Genomic DNA, 21,429 nt, shown 5'->3' with positions numbered 1-21,429 from the left:
ATTGCCAATATTTTTAATCATTTCAACCTGAAAAACAATTTCCCTCACAGTAACTTGAGCATGAGGCATAGGACAGTCCCATAGTGTTTGCTGTTGGTCATTGTGGTCTGGCGCTACTGCCCAGCTCTGATCTGGGCTCTTTCTCATGTTACCATCTTTCCCTTCCTTCCTCTTGGTTTTTATCCCTCTCTTTTTCTTCCCATTTTCACTGTCCTCAAGGTTGCAAATGGCAGGGACACACTGGGAATTTACTCTAGCATACCTGCTCATGTTTAAGGAAATTTAGTTGCCAGTGCAGTGAGCTGCATCTTTGTGTCATGACTTTTTTCGATTAGAAAATAGCAAATTAGATCTTGGATACAAAATTGTATGGAAAGCTACATTGATCAGATGTTTGTCAATCCCATGTTCATCATATCATTTCTAAGGTTTCTTAAGGAAAGATTAAAGTTATTCAGATTCAGAGATACTCTGATTTTGTTTGGAAAATCAGGAAAGAAGATAAGAACAAATACTTTTTCATTTCTAGTTTAATCCTTTCACAAAGTTGGGCACTTCAGCATGCCTTTTTTTGCTGGAAGCAGTGCTTAATACCATCTGGAATTTTCAGGTTCCTTGTTTGAGCAATAATAGCTTTTTGAAAAGTAGCATAAAAAATGAAAGACCTTTTAGATGGTAGAGCTGCTTAGCAGAACCAAAAGTGATGAGATTTGAGCATTTGACTTGGTGGTTCTACTCACCAATGATTTGATCTTGTGTAAAACTGCTGTTTTGTTTTGTATTTTGAAGGGTATAATATATATATTATATATACATATATATGTATACACATTTCTTTTTATATATATATATTATATATTATATATATATTATATATACACATTTCTTTTTTTTTTTTTTAAATTCAAACTAGTTCAGGGTTATCATTAGGTTAAGGCTGATAATGCCTGATGCCTGAATTTCCAAGAAGTATGGAATGATGTAGGAGATTTAATGGTAGGCCTAGTTTTTTCAAAATTAATGTGTATTAGATTTTATTTTCCTTTTATAAAAAGGAGAATACCTTTTCTGTCTTTTCATAATCTTAGGAATAGATTAATGCTGTAGTTAAGAAAAATTTTTTTGGTTAGCAGAGTCTGTGTGTGTAAATGAAACGAAATTTGCTTTAGTAATCCCTAGCTGGGTTTTATAGATGAACTGATGCAAGTCATTTAGTCCATTGGTATACATGTAGACAATTATTTTTTTATTATGTTTTTCTTTTTTTAAAACTTTCTTTTTATAAAATTATGTGAATGTTATAAGTACTTAGTTTTTCAATATGAGTCCTCTTTAGCAAGTAGTTATTTATTAGGACAAGTACAATTCCTTTCACTCCCCTTGAAAAATCTTGGCATGTGACAAATGAATATTTCTAGATATTTAAGCTGAGTCTGTGTTGTATGATTTGATCAGTGTTCCCCTATAGCCTTAGGCCAGTCTGACTCACCAGATGGATGGTAGTGTTCAGACCACAGCTGTGTACTCAGAGTACTGTGATTGAAGATCTTCAGGGCAAATGCAAACATCTTCAGTACCCTTGTCTAAAAGAAAGTATTGACTGCTGTACTTTCATCCTTTACGAATTCTTTAAAAGCATCTATTATTTTTAATTTGCAGCAGCTCTTGCCAGGTAAAAAGTTTTGGGAAACAGATGAATCCAGCAAAGATGGACCAAAAGGAATATTCCTGGGTGATCAATGGCGAGACAGTGCCTGGGGAACATCAGGTAATCTAGATCTAGCATCTGTACTGTGATTTATGCCTGTCTTAGAGCTCCTTTCCTCAACAATTGGCACATCATGAATTTCACTTCAGTGACATGAGCATGTCAAGCAATGTCCTGTTTTGTAGTATAAACTGCCATTAAGGAGCTTATATGATGTAATTTATTAAAACATAATTCACACCAAAGCAAATCTTCAGTATTTTTCAAAGTGCTAACCACAAAGGATTGGTCAAGTTGAACTGACCGTGATTTTAGCTGTACATTTTTGATTTGTACTGCTGTCAGCACACTCTGGATTAGAAAATTCAATCCATGCCTGCCATTTGAAGTTCATGTTTCTTTTTGTCCCCTTGTCCCTGTGTACCATGTGTGGGATGATCTATCTTTGAGCCAAATGATGTCACTGAAGACATTCTTCTGATGGATTGTCCCCCAAGAGGGATGCAATGAAGTTAGAGAAGCAGACTACCTGACAGCAGATGGAAGTTACAGGTGATGGGAAGTAGACGAAGACCCAAGAACTGATTACTGTGGTATAGCACAATGTAACAGTGACACTCACAACAGTGAATCATTAGAAAAATCAAACCAATGTTGTTCTTAAAAAGGGCTGTAAAATAATTTAGTGATATTATCATACCAGTAAGCCATACTAAAAAGCAATTGTTATCTAAAAAGAGTCTAATATTAATTTATCCCCTTACCTAGATAAGTCAGATATGTGAACTGCTGTATTCCTCTACTATGCTGGATAAATGACAAGTGTGTTCCATTTCCTTAAGTTATGTTCTATATCAAATTTAGTGAAAGATGCAATAGCAGGTTTTGACTTAACTGACCATGGCAGATTTCCTGGTTCCGAGTCATTGGTTTACCCATGAGACATCACTCATGATTTGTTTGGCCTCTGGCTGCACTGTATCATGCTTGTGTATCTTTTTTGTAGATCATTCAGTTTCCCAGCCAATCATGGTGCAGAGAAGACCTGGTCAGAGTTTCCATGTGAACAGTGAGGTCAATTCTGTACTGTCCCCACGGTCGGAGAGTGGGGGACTAGGCGTTAGCATGGTGGAGTATGTGTTGAGCTCATCCCCGGGCGATTCCTGTCTAAGAAAAGGAGGATTTGTAAGTTGGTTTGAGGAACTTGTTCCTATCTCTCTCTCTTTCTCCCTTTCCCCCTAAAGCAAAACATGCCTGTTTAGTTTTCTTAGAAGCCAATAGCACTAATTGCAGGATATTTCAAAAAAACATTTCTGCTGCAGTTCAGCAAACTATGTAGAATATATGAGCTAAAGTTCCAAATCATGTTTTGGGTGGGACACAGTGATGGTAATATGAAGTAAGAACTACAGTCTACCAGAAGATGCCAATTTTAATTTAAAATAAAAACAGAAAAATAATTTTAAAAGGGAAAAGAAAGTCTGAAGCAGAATGTCAGTGGGGCATTTCAGATTTGAGAGCAGTGATTGTCAGTACCCCAAGACCCTAAAAATGGACACACTGTGTGAAGTCATTCTTGTTTTGCTGGCTAGACTTAAATCAGAGGATCATCTCTGTTCCTCCTTGAAGCTTGCTTTCTCACACCTGGCCTCTCAGGAAGTTGCAGTCTTGTTAATTCTTTGTCTAAATGTATTTTGTTGTTTTGATTCATCACCACTGACTTCTTTGATCCTAAGTTGTAGTCACAGAATCCTCTTTGTCTACAGCCTCTGCCTTTCTTGAGTCTTACCTCATCTTCCACAAGCATTTTAGATGGACTTTCTTGAAATTGTTTCTTTGTATTATCATTTGTAAAAGTCTTCAGATAGATTTTCATGTGAGTCTTCTAATTTTGGTGTTCTGTGATTTTTATATTCCATGTCGCAGCTGGGATGGCTTTTCCTCCTGAGTCAGTTTGCTGAGATCATTTTGGACTCATAAATATACCTGAATAATCAGTTAAGAAATATTCTCCAAAATTAATATCAATAGTTTTGCCTCTTTAACTGTCTTAAAGTTTTTGTGGCTTACAATTTTCATACATGTCTGGGGCCTGGCATGAAAGCGTAATGGTAGTTAAGGTTCTTGCCTTGAACGTGCCGGGATCCCATATGGGCGCCTGGTCTAGTCCCAGTGGCTCCACTTCGCACCTGGCTCCCTGCTTGTGGCCTGGGAAGGCAGTCTAGGACAGCCCAAAGCCTTGGGACCCTGCATCTGTGTGGGAGACCTGGAAAGAAGTTCCTGGCTCCTAGCTCCTGGTTTCGGATTGGCACAGCACCAGCTGTTGCTGCCACCTGGGGAGTGAATCATCAGATGAAAGATCTTCCTGTCTCTCCTCTGTACATCTGCCTTTCCAATAAAATAAATAATAAATCTTTATTAAAAAAAAAGATTTTTATACATGTCTATTAATAGGTATCATAGGTTTGGGGCTGTTTCATCTATTCCACTTACAACTTATAGTATTTGGTTTTTGCTGCAGCTTCTTGAAATATCAAGTACAGTTTTTGAGAACTAGTTTTTCTAAAGCTGACCTTATTTCATCTGAATTTTTTGAACCTGTTGTGTTTAGTGGCTTGTGGAGCAGTTGGAAAATGCCTTTTTAAAATTTGAACCTTCTCCAGGAGCTGCTTGGGAAGAATAAGATCCACCATTCTGAATGTGAAGAATAGAGACAGGGCACATTACCATTTGCCTATTGTCCCATGGGAAGAGTGAGGTTACCTCTCTTCTGTTCACACTATCCTCAATTTGCTTCTTTCTAACCTAGCATTATGAATAGAAGTTCCCTACCTTCTAAATACTGCCTGGAACTTTCAATTACTTACTAAAGCAGATGTTTATATTTTGATAATCAGGTGCTAGAATGTTGAGCTAGAGCCTGTGTGGACTTCTTGCTTTGTGTGAGATCAGTTGCAAGTTTTGGGCGTTCGGCAGGATGCATATACCTGGATTACTGTCAGGTTTCTAGAAGGTAGAAAAATCAATGAGATTAGAAAAAACATATAATGGTACTGAGTTACCACTCTTTTTTTATCTAATGTTTTCCTTTTTTTTTTTTTTTTAAAGAAATGCTTTTATTTTGTTGAGAGGTAGAGAAGCAAGAGGAGGAAAAAAAATCTACATACTGACTCAGGGCCTCTGTATTGCACATAGGTGGCAAGGTTGCTTGTACGTGAGTCTCTGAGGGTGTGGACCAGCAGGAAACTAGAACCACAGCGGTAGTTTGGGCAAGAACTGCAGGGCTCATGAGGAATGCCAGCATCTCAAATGATGTTCTAATCCCTTAGTCAAATGCTTGCCCTGATTTTCTCTTACCAAACAGCCATTTAATCAGTTTCTTTTATAACAAGCTGTATGCTTTTAATTCAGTGTCTTTTATTTGAATTTGTAAAGATTTTTCTCTATCTTCAATTTTAGAAAGTGGTGATTTTTTTTTTTTTTTTTGTAGCTCTCTTACAATGTTATGACCAGAGCAAGAAATGATATTAAAATAGAAAAGGTCAGAAATTTGGGCTCTTTAACAAGCAGGTAATTTACTGAGTTGAAATATATGCAAAGAAATCAAAGTTCTCTAGAGCTTTCTTCTAGCTTCTTAGAACAGTTGTGAATAATGAAGGTTGACTCCTGTTTTGACTTGAGTTGTACCTGTAGTGTGATGAGAACTGATGAGTGACATTAGTCCACCAGGTTGACATGGACAGGCTGCTTGGGACTTGGAGTACGAAGGAGTAGGGAACTGGGTAACAGCAGTTTTATACACTGCTGGCTCAGCTCTGCTTTTTAGTTATGATGACATGACCAAACCTGTAGTCAAGGGAACTTGAAACAGATGCTGCTTATAATATACATACATGAGCTTTTACTTTTTAGGTCTAGGCTCATTATTCAATGTGTTTAGTTCAGATAACAGGTTCTGTTTATAAACAGTTATTTTAAAGAGTGTACTTCAGGTGGTAGATGAGAGTTCTCAAGTATTTTACTGGATGGATATACCAGTATCACCTCTACTAAGCTATGTCATCTCTGCTGGCAAAGTGATTGTAGACCTCAGAGGAAGTGCTGAGACACCCTTCCCAAATCGACTGATATGCACTGTACATTTTTGATAGTTCACGTGAATCTTAGCCTTTGGGATAGCTGTTTTTAGAATAAGAGAAAAACTAAAAATGGCTGTCATGTTTTTCTTTTGTATCTTATATTTATTTGTTTTAACTTTCTTTTGGAAAAGATTAATTTTATTGGAAAGGTAGACATACCGAAAGAAGTAGGGACAAAGATCTCAGGAGAGACAGAAAGATCTTCCATATGTTGGCTCACTTCATAGGTTGGCCCGGTGGCCAGAGCTGAGCCGATCCAAAACCAGGAGTCGTAGAGAGATCTTCCATCCACTGGTTCACTGCCTAAATGGCTGCAGCAATCAGTGCTGGGCAGTCTGAAGCAAGGACCCAGGAGTTTCTTTTCATTCTTTCACATGGGTGCAAGGTCTCAAGTCCTTGGAGCATTCTCCCAGGCTACAAGCAGGGAGCTGGATCAGAAGTGGAGTAACTAGGATACCACCTAGCACCTATAATAGATTCTGGCATTAGCAAAGTGAGGATTAACCAAATGAGCCATTGTGCCAGGCCTGAACTGGCTCCCAATATTCTAATTTTTGCAAAGATTTGTTTATTTGAAAGGCAGACAAACTCACATTCACAGTATGATAGAGTCTACAGATTCATCCCCTCATGTCAACAGACAGGGATGAATCAGGCTGAAGCCAGGAACTCCACCCAGTTCTCTGACATGGCTGGAATTCAAGTTCATGGACCATTATCCCAGAACACATTAGAGGGAAGCTGGGTTGCAATTGAATATAGTTGGAATTTGAACTAGGCATGATGATGCAGGATGTAACATTAACTTTCTGTGCCATATCATCTATCCCTCTATGTATTTTTGCAAGTTTATTTTAAAAAATTGTTTTTATTTGATAGGCAGGCTTACAGAGAGGAAGAGAGAGATCATCCATCTGCTGGTTCATTCCCCTAAGTGGCCCCAGCAGCTGGTGTTGAGCCAATTGGAAGCTGGAAGCTGTGTCCACTACTTCAGCATTTGGGGCTTCCAGGCCATAAGAAGGGGGCTGAGATGGAAGTGGAGCAGCTGGCACACAAACAAGTGACCATATGGGATTTCATGCTGCAGGTGGAAGTGTGGAAGCTTAGCCTGCAATGCCATGGCACTGGCCCTGGCCCTGAGAGGGTTGTAGTTGAAAAGAGAGTGTTAGAAATCAGAAACTCCATCTGGATCTCTCACGTGGGTGGCAGGAACCTACGTATTTGGATCATTATGTGATAATTACTAGGTGCATTATTTGGAAGTTGGATTGGAAGCAGAGGCAGGAGATGATTCTAGGCAATGTTATGGGTGTGGATGTCCCAAGTAGTAGCTTAACTTGCTATGCCAAAACATCTGCTCCATCTTTGTTTTGTATTCTTTGCATAAAACATGTTCTCCTTTGCTACCCCTCAAATGTTTTAAAGTTTTAGGAAATGAGGTGTCATTACTGTATTTTTGAGCTTTATAAGTGAAAACTGTGCAGCTATGGAATATGCTGCTGATCTTCTGGAATACCAGTTTTCCTGATGATGATAGGTTGGAGTCAGGCCGATCTGGATCATCTCTGCTCTGCTGGCTTAATGCCGAGGGCAGTCCTAAGAAGACCTAAACTTTGGGAGAAGATTAATACACAGAAGTTTTAGAAAAAGTGTCTTGGCAAGGTCTTCTTTTGTTGTATAGACAAGTGCTGCTTTCCCATCTGGTGGCTGCATGCACTTTGGAGCAATTAATTTGGGTTACCAAACTTGATTCCTTCCTTTCCTGTGCCTCATTATTTAAATACTACTTAGTTGGGTTTTGTTTAAAAACTTTGGATAATATAATATAATACAGATCATAATCATGGAGTAGAATTTCAACCAGGCTTTGTTTTATTTACAAAATGGAAATAATTAAACCCAACAATTTTTTAGTGGCTCTGTGGCATGAATGCTTGGTAAGCATTGTAAAAGTCTTGCTCCTAAAAAGCCCATGGTTCTATCAATTGGAAGATTAAATCATCAGAAGGCTGATGAAGGCTGTACAGGGTGGAGGCCTTTTAGAGTTGGGCTGCCCTCAAGCAAGAGGTCCACTTGCTCTTCTTTTTCAGTATTTAGACATTGACTAGATAATTTTAGAAAGTCCTTTTTGGGATCTTCATCTCTGTAATAAACAGAAGTAACTTTCTCTACCTTGAAGATTTGTTTTCTCCTTTCTCTTGATTAACAACCGTTCTGTGCATCTGAATAGTTGAATTAATTAGTGTTTTGTATATTTGTCTTATTCTAAGCTATATATTGCACATTTTGAAATTGGGTTGAGTGTTTGAAATGATATAATCATGTTGTACTTTGGTTGCCCAGTATTGCCTTCTTACTGGCACATAAAACATGGTATATCCTGTAATTGGTATTGTATCAGATTTGAGAAAATCAGTGGTTGGTATTCACATAATTCTGTGTACAAACCTCAGAAAGTCAGTATGACAAAGTCTGATGAATCCAGCAGAACAGTTTCTTTCCAGGTCAGAAATATAAGATGTTACACATTTGGTGTCTTAATGGAAGAGTTTTTTTGTGCACAGAAACAATGGGGAAAAACATGAAAATTGGATAAAGTACTAGCAAACAGTATTTGAATTTTAAAAAATTATAATTCATGAATTACCATAATTTTTAATTAATGAATTGTTTAATATTTGGAATAGTTCATATTGCTGTCTCCGTTAATTAATTAATTTAGAAAGATTTATTTTATTGGAAAGGCAGATTTACAAAGACAAGGAGATACAGAGAGAAAAATCTTCCCTCTGCTGTTCACTCCCCATAAGTGACCATGAGGTCTCAACAGCCGAACTGAGCTGATCTGAAGCCAAGAGTCAGGAGCTTCTTCCATGTCTCCCATCTGTGTTCAGGGTCCCAAGGCTTGGGGCCATCCTCCACTATTTTCCCAGGCCACAAGCAGGTTGCTGGGTGGGAAGTGGTGCAGCCAGGATCCTATCCAGCTGTCATGGGATCTAAACACGTGCTATGAGAAGCCTTTAGCCTCTAGGCTATCATGCTGGTGCTGCAGTAATTTATTTATGAGGAAATATGACTTCAAGTCAACTGAGAAAGAGAGATTCCAAAAGTTTGTATTAAATCAAATCTTAATTGTATTACTCTTTGCTGTACTTGCCTGTTTGTGATGTAGATTCTCAATAAAAGAATCTACTTAATAGGTTAATTAAGTTCAAAAGAATGTTTCATGTGGTTATCTATTTTACTATTTGAAAATTTTTGTGAATTATAATTTGCTATATGAATGGCATTTGACAATTGAAATTTTTGACATTTTTTGAAAAATAGGTGTTCAGGAGAAACTAATATTTTAGTCTGCATAATTGTCTTAATTTCATAATTCAGTATCAGGCACACAAACTACTCCCTCCTTGTTAGAATGTGTTGCTTCTTCCATGTAAGACACTACACCCAGAGGAGTAGTTATTCTGACTTCACTCAGAATTGTTTGTTTCACATGAATCTCAGAGGAAAATAAACTGTGATACATGTACTCTGATCTGAACCATTTGTTCTTATGTTTGTGCTCCTTTCCTGCTTTTTTGACATTTGGCATTGGAGAATGTTACTTTATCTGTGTATAGATCTGGGATCATCTAGGACCTGGAATTGGCTCTTTGTAGGCTCTGAAACTTAACTGCTAGGTCAAAACCTAGTGTTAGTATTTTATTTGTATAGTAGTTATATCTAGAAATATAGGAGTTTTTTTTGTGTGTGTGTATATTTATATGATTTATTTTTTTTTTGAGAGAGAAAGAGAGATGCCTTCCATATACTTGTTCATTTTCAGATACTTTTGAAAGCAGGAGTTGGGCCAGACTGAAGCCAGGAGCCTGGAGCTCAGTGTGAGACTTCTGTGGGAGTGGCAGGGACTCACTATTAAGGGTGTGTGTTAACAGGAAGCTGGCAATAGAACAGGAGCTCAGACTTCAGCCTTAAACTTGAGATGCCCATATCCCTAGTGATACAGTAAACCAGTGCATCACATGACAGTAGCTTCTCCCCTTGCTCATGTTATCTTTTTTTTTTTTTTTTTTTGATCTTACATTTTTTTTAGTTGGAAAGGTAGATTTCCAGGCAGAAGGAGATAGACCTCCTATCTGCTGATTCACTCTCCAAGTGGCCTCAGTGGCCAGAGTAGAGCCAATCTGTAGCAAGGAGCAAGAATTATCTTCTAGGTGTCTTACATGGGTGCAGGGTCCCAAGGCTTTGGGCCATCCTCAGCTGCCCTCTCAGGCCACAAGCCGGGAACTGGAAGGGAACTGGAGCAGCCAGGATATGAACCAGTGCCCTTATGGCATCCCAATGTTATGCAATGCAAGGACTTTAGCCACAAGGCTATCACACCAGGCCCTCATGGTAGCTTTTAGTAACAGACTTCATTAGAAGCCCTTCTACTTAGCGCTGTTTGTATAATTCAGAAGTTAAACTTTCTATCAGCTATTTTCATTAGTACTCATTTTTTAGATCTGAGCTTTTCTTGTTTGTAAAATTTTTCATTGTCCATATTATAGCCATCCATGATGAAGTAGAAGTGTCCCTGGGTCCCAGAAGGAGCCTACCCTGGGACTGAGGCAATAATGGCATTTTTAGAGTAGAGCATCAATATTGTTAGTTATTAAACATTTCCACTAGACAAGTATCTAGTTGCACTAGACAACTCAAATCCTTTGTGGTTTAAGTGAGGATGTCTTAAGGCCAGCCCAGTAAGCTTGTAGATGAATTGAGCAGATACATAGCATACACTTGTTAAGGGTCGCCGAAGAGAACACAGCATCAGTGCAGCAAGTTACTACTTCCTGCCACCAGTTTTCTTGCTTGTTTGTTGAAGCTTCTTATTAATTGTATTATTTGTTTATCCTATTTCTTTCCCATCTTTGCCCGAAGATCTCTTCAACACTTCATGAGAAATTGGTGCCCGTGATGCGTATTGCAGAATTGTGGAAGATTCCTTAAGTATGGAAGAGATAGTCCTTGTCATGCGCTTTTGTTGGTGACGTTAATGTTTACTGATTGAGGTAGAACTGGTTGTTTAGACCATGTTACCAGCTTCTGGACTCTTGTTTGATGATAGAAAGACAACAGGAACATCTTTTATCAGTTCAGTTTTCCAGGATATTTTGATCCTTCTTATTTTTTCATCATTTTTATCGATCTTCTGTCAGGTACTGTGTTCAGTGCAAATATAGAAATGAACACATGGCTCCTGTCGGTGTTACTTTTGCTACTTGGAGGAGGCTGTTAGCTTTGGGTATCTTGAAAAATCTTTTGGCTTTAGACCCTTGTTATATTCTCAAGTCTGTGATCTCAGTGTGATGCTTAATCAGCCATCATTCAACCTTTTCCAATTAGTGATAGCTTCATACTCTAAGGATTAGCTCCTGAAAAGGCACATTTCATTGGTTGCCAATGTTATATCCTTTCCTTGTTACTTGTTACATTTGTTCCTTTTTTCATGTTACCTCAAAAAATCTTTTTCTCTGATGTACTTGAAGAATGGCTATGAACTTAAAATGAGCTCTAAACTCAGATTGTCATGGTCCCACACTTACCCTTTCCGGGTTAGTGAGAGCGTCTTTTGGGTTTGCAGCTACAGGCCTGCCCACAATCAGTCTGACTGTGACTAAAGAAAGAGCTGTTCTTCTGTCTTAGACCATTAATTTCTTCTCCCCTGTCCCCACAGCTTAGTTGTACTGACAGGGAGTTCTATGCACTATCTGTCATTTTCTGTGATATGAGCTTGCCCTCTATGAGGAGCTTTAATTTGGATGTGCATGTTTTTCATCCTTGGTATAAGTGCACAGGTGAGGAAAAGCAAGGCTGCCTGCCTCTCATTCTACACAAGAAAGTTTACATTATGTCCTTCAGAATAATATTCTCCAATGTACTTTTATGCCCTGTCGTGTCATTATGCAAAATCTTTTCCTTTGGAAATGTAGGTAAATTTGGTTCATGTTTCTAGGGCTTAATTCAGGATGTTGAATTAAGAAGAAATTGACTTAATTTCCTTAGAAAGCAGAACATAATAATTTCTGACACCAGATCAATTCTTTTTGGCTTAGTGTTTCAGGCTTTTTAGTTTTGAAATGCTTCACAGATAAATTATGTCTTCACAAAATGCTTCAGTTTGATATACTGCTACTTTATCAAGAATAACCTTCCTTGAAACAGGCTGTTGGTAGAACATCACAAAGAAACACTTCTTAGACTACTTTTAGTGAAAGATTTGTTTAACTTCTTTTGAAACATTAAAAAATGAAAGTGAAGGGTTACCACTTAATTTTCGTTGAATTAACTTCGAGTTATATAGGGTGAGACTGGAAAGGTGGTAGAAGTGATGGTAGGCTGCATCCCAAGTTCAAGTAAGTTCTAAGTAAGAGAAAAAATACATAGGGCAATGATGTGTGATGTTAATGTCACGCTTTCCCTCTACACTGTTACCACAATACTTGGGTACTATGAGGAGGTTTGCTATCATATAATGTTAGATTTTAGAGTAGAGAAATGGGACCAAGAGGTGTAGTGTTGTAGCGGGGCTTTTGGTAGAAAGGGAAAAAATTGGGGGGTGCGGGATTTCATTGGGTATGTTAATTCTGTTCAAAATGCTGTAACATGAATGTGTGTCTGTCTTCCCCATTTGGCAAGACTTTTCTGCGGTGTTCCTGCCTTTGTGTTGTTTGTTAATTAGATTGTAATGTCCGAAGGCACGGACACTTTCCTGTTCCTATAGCATCTAGTGTAGTCTGGTGTCCACCGTGGTTGCCCCACTCTTCTTAGTGATGATGGCTAGTGAAGCTGAAGCTATTTTTTAAACAGGGCCCAAGGGATGCAGACAGTGATGAAAACGACAAAAGTGAAAAGAAGAACAAGGGTACGTTTGATGGAGATAAGCTAGGAGATTTGAAGGAGGAGGGTGATGTGATGGACAAGACCAATGGTTTACCAGTGCAGAATGGGATTGATGCAGACGTCAAAGATTTTAGGTTTGTATGTTTTACACTTCTGATTTTTTAATGTGGGCTGTTGGTTTTTGTTTAATTTTGACATCCCTGCCCCCTTGCCATTGCTATAGACCATTTCATAAACATTGTAAATTGATTGATAAGGTAGAATTTTCCAAGTGTTGTTGATGCTTGATTTTTTTTTTTGTCAAAACTATAGCTTTTGTGTTTGTAGAGCTCTAGAAATTGCAGAATGATTTTATAAAGATCATGTCAATGATATTTAGATGTCATCATCAAATGGGATAGGTGCCTCGGTTCTTTTCGCATTTTCCCTGATCACTGTGCTTGCGTAAGAGAGCACCATGGTTACTAATGAAGGCGTGTCCTCCCTCTAGCATGTTAGGAAAGCAGGTGAGAACTTGCTCATTGTTTTTTTTGAGTCTCATAAGATCCTTTTGACGTAGAGAGATCAGGCATCACTTTCCTCAGTTTGAACAACCAGAGATGCCCCTTAAAGGACTTGTTTTTTAAGTATGTTGGTTCCATGATGCTTTTCATAACTGATCATTATTGGTTTTTAGGTTTTACTTTAGAATTTAATAATAGCATTTTACACACACACACACACACACACACACACACACACACACACACACACACACACACACACAGCTTCCCCAGTTTGCAAGTATTCATTATGTATGTTAGCAACTTTTTTATGGTATATAATTTTTAAAATCTATGAAAACTTTTTTTTATCAGTGATACACAAAAATTAATTTCGAATAGTTTTAGTGACCATGGCTAATATGTGGATATATTCCCATCCACAATCAAAATGATCTTTTGTATTGTAATTGAAAAACAAGTGCCAGTTGTTTTAGCATTTTCACTTTATTTTTTGTGTCTTGAATATTTAAAGATTTATTACCTTTGAATAACACTTGAGTCACAGAGTAATAAACACTTGCCTGAGGTCTTCCAGGTGAGTTCACGGGGCTGTTCTACCTTGAACCTCCAGCAGCCTATACCTCCTTGCAGTATCTGACTGGGACCAAGTAATGATTTAGGTGGTGTTCATGGTATCTGGTGTGTGTGTGTGTGTATGTGTGTGTGTGTGTGTGTGTGTGTGTGTGAGAGAGAGAGAGAGAGAGAGAGAGAGAGAGAGAGAGAGATATTGAGGGAGAGAGATAAAATGGAATAGTCACAAATTTCTTTTAGGGATCTAGAATATTGAACGTAGGTACAAGGTATACTTCTTTTTGTTAGACTATTTTATTATAGCAGTGATTTTTTGACCAAATAATCCTTCAGTCCTTTTCTGTAAAGGGATGGTATATCTTGAGTTACCCAGAATGGTATTTATTTATACTTTGGATAATGATCAGTACTACTTTTTTTTTTTGCTCTTCAAATGTCTTGACTTTAATGATAAGTTGATAAATGATAATGATAATTGATACATTAAAATGATAAATTTTAATTTTCAAAATCTCCTTAGGTTCCTGCACTAAATATGAATCTATATGAATCTGTTTTGTGCTATTTTGAAATGGTCTGCTTCTTGTTTCTTAGAAGACGGAGATCATTTAGTAATGATCAGTAGTATTGAGCTTTTCAGATGTAAACATTTCCTTAAAAGCTGACTTTTGCCATTGATTTTACAGTCAGAATAGATGCAGCCTTTTGGGGATGTACCTGATTGCCTTCATTTTGGGATCTCATTTTTACTGGTGTCATTAACAGTATTTTTTTCGATTTATTCAGTAGTTTTCAAATCTGGCTCTCTTGGTAAAGTGATTATAAATCAACACAGTTAATGCAAATAATAAGGGTGGGTTAGGTGGGATGGCGAACAGTTAGAGAACCAAAGAGTATAAATGTGTAATCTAACAGGACTTGGATTATTTTATAGAAATAGTTTGAATTACTGTTGATAATGAGTTTTCTCAAAGACATTGTCCTTAGTCTTGGGTTGCTGTAGTGTCCCTCCCCGCTTAAAATAAGGTTTAATGCCCCTTTACTTTCTCTGTTTAGCCGTACCCCTGGTAATTGCCAGAACTCTGCTAATGAAGTGGATCTTCTGGGTCCAAACCAGAATGGTTCTGAGGGCTTAGCCCAGCTGACCAGCACCAATGGTGCCAAGCCTGTGGAGGATTTCTCCAACATGGAGTCCCAGAGTGTCCCCTTGGACCCCATGGAACATGTGGGCATGGAGCCTCTTCAGTTTGATTATTCAGGCACGCAGGTACCTGTGGATTCAGCAGCAGCAACTGTGGGACTTTTTGACTACAATTCTCAACAACAGGTACTGTGTGTGTCTCTGTCACCCTCTCTATTCTCCCTGCAGGAATGAGGGGTTGGGGGAGGGTTACCGTATATTAAGGTAACAGAAGCTAGTGCTTTCTGACTCAGAAGTAGTGTGGGTTTAGAAAGCCTGGATCTTCCTCTCTCAAGAAGCTAGTTTTTATGTCAAGATTATTGGCTAGAGGCTGCCACACTCAGCTTGCTAGCCTTTTTGCCCAAGTTTTAGACAGTCAGGGAGGATTTATATCCCTTGAAACAGAATTCTTTTGGATGCTAAATTAATTTTTCTGAAGGTTTATGTGGTTGTAATGCTGTTGACTTGCTTGTATTTAAAATACTTAATTTTTGAGATTTATTTACTTATTTGAAAGAGTGACACAGAAAGGGCGAGAGAATGTGGGAGATTGAGATCTTTGTTAACTGGTTCACTTCATTGAACGAATGACGTGAAGGCTGGGCCAGGCTGACATTAACAGCCTAGAACTACATTCGTGTTTCCTACGTGGGTTGCAGGGGCTCAAATATTTGGGCATAAATACACACAGGTTGTTAACTGTGAACTCTACAGTGAAAAATGAAAAATTTCAGGGAAATTTTATGTTTTTTTGTTTTTTTAAAGCAGGTTAGAACAGGTTTTAATGATTTTGCTGTTTACTTTTTTATAAATGAAAATTTAGTTTAAAAAAAAAAAGTATTTTCCTGACCTGTTGAAGTGACACAGGTTACCGTCAAGAGAACAGTTTAATGAGCTGTGACTTACTTTTACTCCTCAGTTCTGTGCTGTAAATACAGACTTGTAGGATGAAGAGATTACGGTCTGTATTTGGAAATTCTACATCGAGAAAGGAGTTTGTGGTCTTTGGAGATTTGCTGTACTGTGTTAATACACATGTTATTGTCCTAAATAGCTGAAAATAAATGAGTTTGGTTGACAATTAGATAACAAACATATGTGAGGTTTATCAAAAGAATCCTTTAGAGCATGGCGTGAATGTTCGTATGTATCGAATCTGTATAGTTTTTTTCTAGAGCGGGTAAGGGGTTTAGAGTATTCACCTTTTTTGCTGTAGTTCTCCAGGATTATCTACCTTTCCTTAAAGACTGACTCTGCTTGTTCTTTGTGGTTACTTTAATTGTGGTATTATTGGCTCCTTATTGCTTCAATGCTTCTGTTCTCTGTCTAACCGAACTTGTTATTTCTGAAGAGCTTGTCTTTAGTCTATATATACAAAAATCTGAATCCCATATCACTATTCCTTACTTTATAGTCAGTGTTGGAATTATTCTGCTTTCTTGATCCCTGGTTTTGGGATGGCTTCAATAGTGTTATTGGTATTAGAAATGAATGTATTTTTGCATGCCCGCAAGTAATGTATTATAAGGCTATATGAGTTTTCCTCACTGTATATCCCATTTTGACATTTTTTGATTGTAAACATTTTTATGTAAAAAGTTAATCTGTTGGAGCTGGTTTCACAAAAATTTCTTATTAGTGGCAACACAGGGGCATTGTTGCTTAGGAGTATCACTGTCATTGATGTGATTGTTGTTTTTGTCCCGTGAGCCGTCATGCTGCTGTTGTGTGTAGATTATATACCCTCTTGTTCCTGACACCTGAGACACATACCTGGCAGCTGTTAGCTATAGACTTACCACTGTCTTTAAGCTCTTCAGCCTCTCAAAGGTTCGTATTGAAAAGCCTTCAGAAAGAAGGGTTTTTTTTTTCCTATTAGAAATTTGGGGTGTGTTCTCAATGCTCGAGTCACTCTAATCTTTCTAACCCATTTACTTTATATTCCATTTCTAATTTAAATATTTCATGTCTTAAAAGATCTAGTGCTGTTGCCTTCTCCCTCCATCCCCCCCCCCCCAAAAAAAGAGAATCATTTTTCCCTCCTTTGAACTCCATAGTTTTTTGTGTGTCTTTGAGGGAAAAGGAATTACCATGTTTCTTCTTTGTCACCATTCCTCATTTTAACAGCCTTTGCTAGATTGTAACCTCCTTGAGGACAAGCATTCAACTTTGCAATTCTGTGTCCTGTGCATTACTTAAGCTCAAGTTTGTTTTCAGGGGACTTAGCTTTTATTCCTGTTTTTTAACATCAGTGTATCTTCTATATTCAGAGTACTTCCTAAAGATAAAGTTTGAAACTTCTGTGCCATTTAGAGACTGTAATGCATGTGTTCATTAGATCGAGCTTCATACTAGCTTATTCTGTGAGATTCTTGTACAATGTTCAGAAAGGTTGCTACTTGGATAAGAAGCTAACCTTTTGGGCAACAATGGAATTGCCATCTGACTGAAAGCTACAATCTCTGTCAATTAAAAACATAATTTATTCTTTTGAAGCCCAGTTCTGTGCATAATTCCTGGAGTTTCACTAATCTGTACTGATTGTATCCTTCTGCCTACATATTTTGTTTTGCCTATAGCCAAACATACGTTTAATGAGTAGCTCTGCCCATTGCCTCCCCATTCCCACTGTGTTGATCTCAGTTAATCATTGTGACTCTTTCAAAATCCTAGTAGTGCCAAAAAGTACTTGATGTCCATGTGCTGACATTCCTAGACAGGGGAGAATGTACTCTAATTGTGTCCATGTGCTAATAGTCCCAGACACGGGAGAATGGACTCTACTTTGTGGGAAGGAAAAGACTTCAGATGATGTGATTTTTTTTATACTGTGCTTTCAAGGATTTGTTTATATAGGAAGAAAATGAAAATTCTAGTGGAAGAAATGTACAACTAAAGGTTCTATAATGGTTGCTGTTAGATAAGGTGTGGGAGGAGACTGTCACAGTGAGGACTAAGGTAGCATACAATTACCTTTAGGGAAGTGTAATGATTGTTGGAGGTAAAAGAGCTGAGGTATGAAGATGGAAATGACCATATTATGGTCATAGTGCAACTGGAGTGGTAAGTATGAGGGAAAGGAAGACAAAGGAAATGTGCAGAACCTGGCATGGTAGCCTAGTATCTAAAGTTCTCGCCTTGCATGCGCCAGGATTCCATGAGTGTCAGATCTAATTCCAGCACCCCTGCTTCCCAACCAGCTGCTTGCTTGTAGCCTGGGAAAAGCAGTCGGGGTGGCCCAAAGCCTTGGGACCCTGCATCTGTGTGGGAGACCCAGAGGGTCAGGGGCTTCTGGCTCTTGACTTTGGATTGGCTCAGCTCCGGCTGTTGCGGTCACTTGGGGAGTGAATCATCATTTGAAGATCTTCTTTTTTCTCTCTGTATATCTGACTTTCCAATAAAAATAAATAATTCTTACAAAAAAATGCTATTTTGAGTCTGTCACAGGGATCTTAAACCTTCTGTGAGGCTGAGACAATACTAATCACTGTGAGGATTGAGAGAATATTGCGCATAATTTCCTTTACATTTTGCTTTTGTTTTTTAAAGATTGATTTATTTTTATTGGAAAGGCAGATTTACAGGAGAAGGAGAGACAGAAAGATCTTTGGTCTGCTGACTCACTCCAACTGGCTAAAAGAGCCAGAGCTGAGCTGATCCAGAGCCAGAAGCTTCTTCTGGGTCTCCCATGCTGGTGCAGGGTCTCAAGGCTTTGGACTGTCCTCAGCTGCTTTCTCAAGCCACAGACAGGGAGCTGGATGGGAAGTGGAGCAAGCGGGATACGAACCAGTGCCCATATGGGTCCCTGGTGGATGCAAGGCGAGGATTTATTCACTAGACAATCATGCCAGGCCCTTGAGTTTATTCTGATGATGTGAGCAACCAGTGATCTTATATTATTCTTTTAAAGATTTATTTATTTGAAAGAGTTGCAGAAAGAAACCTTCCTTCTGCTGGTTCGTTCCCCAAATGGCCACAATAGCCATGGCTAGGTCAGGCTGAAGCTAGAAACCCAGTGCATCTTCAGGTTCTCCTCCTTGGGTGCAGGGTCTGAAGCTCTTAGGCCATCTTTTCTTCCATTGCTTTCCCAGGCTCATTAGCAGGGAGCTGGGTCAGAAGTGGAGCAGCCGGGCTCTTCAGCCTGTTCCTGTATGGGAGGCTGGCATTCATGCGGCGGCTTTGCTTGCTTTTCTACAATGCCAGCCCCAGGTGATCATCGTCTTTAGTTTTCAGTTTGCTTTGAACAGTAGTGTAATTTTATTTGTGATTGTGAGGAACTCTAGTTTGAAAATTGACACGGTAATTTCACCTAAATTCCTTCCATTCAGGGCTTTTGGGTGTAATGCATTAGTTTCATGACATTCATTACTTGCATTAATGGTAAACTTAGTTCCTTGATAGTGATGTTACATTGAGGTTTGGATGCTTAACTTAGTTTCTTTTCATCACTCTGAATCCAACCCCTTTAAAAATGGCTCGTTTTGAATCTTAACCTTTTCAAAAATAGAAATTTAATACTATATTTGTGCTTTGTTATTGTATGACACTTGGAAGAAAAGCAGGTGTTTAACTGTCCTAATGAATATCAATAATTTTGAGATGTCTGTTATAAATGTAACATGCAAATACATGTGATTCTGTTTAAGTCACATGTGTACCACATGTTTCCTACCTACAGTCATGAATTTTAGATATAGATGTTTGTATCACCAAAGATATGATATTGTGCACTCAAGTGCAAAGATGCTGGCTTAAGAAACTTGAACTTGAGGAATTTCATTGGCTTAAACTGCTCAAAGATTCTTTGGTAATTTATTGCTTGTCTCACTTTAGCCTCATTACTTTGGAAATCATTGTCAACAGTTCCTGTATGATATGTTTTATTAATTTATGTTATGGTGCTTTCTGATATTTTAAGCTTTTATTTCTACTATATAATTGCCTGTTAATATTTCCTAAATGTATTTTAGAAAAAAGTATTACTGTATTTTCTTTTTAGCAGTATAGCAGAAACCAGATAGGATTAAGTTATTTATTTGTGCAGGATTATACTTTATTTGTTATTTAGTTGTTTAGCAAACAACCTAATGTCACATGTTCCACAAAATTTGGTGATGTGCTAAAACTGTGTTAATGAGAAAGCAACATTTTGAGAATTTGTTTATTTTCTCCCAGCACAGTCATAAGCAGGTGATAGGTAATTGACATGTTCTTTGGAAAATATGACAGTAATTCATTGGCTTCACCCTGAGAACAAATGTGTGTATAAGTTTTAATTTAGATATTTAATGTAGTTTTTTTTTTTTTTTAATTTGAAGACATATGTTGTGCCAGTGTCATGTATTCACTCTTACCAGTGATTTGATCAGTCACGGGTTTTCCTCAAGAGCTAATAATGTACTTGGTGGAAGGGATGTGATTTGTTTTCCTTTAAAACCGTAGTTGAGATGATTTATTTTGAGGTGATTTTTTTTGTTACTTTAGTCTTGAAAATAAAGCAAATTTATTAATTTGCCAGTTTTGTTTCTATGCACCTGTTAATCCAAAGATCATTGTAATCAATGTCAGTGTTATAACATAATGGGCAAAGCTACCATTTACGATGTCCCAGCTACTCCGCTCCCTGTGCAATTCCTGCCAGTGTCCTGGGAAAAGCAACAGAAGATGGCTCAAGTGTTTGGGTGGCTGGCACCTGCATGGGATACCCCAGGGAAGCTTCTGATTTCTGAGTTCAGCCATCCTTGGCTTTGGTCAGTGCAGTGGCTACCTGGTGAGTGAATCAGCAGGTGAAAGATTCCCCTACACCCTGTAACTCTGACATTTGAATAAATAAGTAAACTTAATAAAGATCCTTGTAATCATTATTTGATTATTATGGGTTCAAACATCTGGTCCTAATTGTTCCCTGATCTAGGAGCTTCCAGTATTAATAGTCTTTACAAATTTCATCTGTCAAAGAATGGGGCAAACACACTGCCTTTCCAGGAAATTTTTGCAGTCCTTGTTTTCTTCTTTGTTTAAAAAATTTATTTGTTCCATCCATCTGGGTCCCCCACTAGGGAAGCGTGGGCCTGGACATGTGGGCCATTTTATGTTGCTTTTCCCATGCCAGCAGGAAGAAGCTGGATTACAGGTGGAGCTGCTGGGACATGACCTGGTAGGGGATTTCCAGCATCACAGGTTGCAGCAGTTTTAACCAGTGCCAGCCTATATAATTCCTACCAGTGATATGATACTTTTCAAGGACTTTATCTTTAGATTTTGACAATTCTGTGATAATAGCATAGTATTTATTTGTTTATCTATATTTATTTATTTATTTTACAGAAACCAAAATATAGAGGCTTAGTTAACACTGTACTAGAAATGCAGTGTGTTTGATGTGTAGAGTTGTGTCACCTTCAAAATAAACTGTACTTTTAGGTTTTTGAAGAGAGG

The 21,429-nt window shown here is 38.1% G+C and overlaps 1 protein-coding gene across 17 annotated transcripts in view; it reads left to right on the top strand.

Annotated features, from left to right (window-relative positions):
* PUM1 (pumilio RNA binding family member 1) overlaps nucleotides 1-21,429 on the top strand; it is a 109,946-nt gene that overhangs the window by 42,399 nt on the left and 46,118 nt on the right. For 11 of the 17 annotated variants that reach the window (XM_040974082.1, XM_040974079.1, XM_040974078.1 and 8 more), the window contains 4 exons: nucleotides 1,660-1,768; nucleotides 2,715-2,893; nucleotides 12,703-12,869; nucleotides 14,868-15,138. The exons of 1 other annotated variant lie outside the window; for it this stretch is intronic. In XM_040974082.1, the coding sequence (XP_040830016.1) occupies nucleotides 1,660-1,768; nucleotides 2,715-2,893; nucleotides 12,703-12,869; nucleotides 14,868-15,138 (726 nt within the window). The remainder of the gene's footprint in view (nucleotides 1-1,659; nucleotides 1,769-2,714; nucleotides 2,894-12,702; nucleotides 12,870-14,867; nucleotides 15,139-21,429) is intronic. 5 more of the 17 variants (XM_040974089.1, XM_040974085.1, XM_040974084.1 and 2 more) reach the window with 2 other exon arrangements.

Source organism: Ochotona curzoniae, unplaced genomic scaffold, assembly GCF_017591425.1.
Source record: "Ochotona curzoniae isolate NIBS_2020 unplaced genomic scaffold, NIBS_Ocur_1.0 contig_2404, whole genome shotgun sequence".
In the NCBI taxonomy this organism is placed as follows: Eukaryota; Metazoa; Chordata; class Mammalia; order Lagomorpha; family Ochotonidae; genus Ochotona; species Ochotona curzoniae.
The sequence above is the reverse complement of the archived record's forward strand: the minus strand, read 5'-3'. Positions and strand labels throughout refer to the sequence as shown.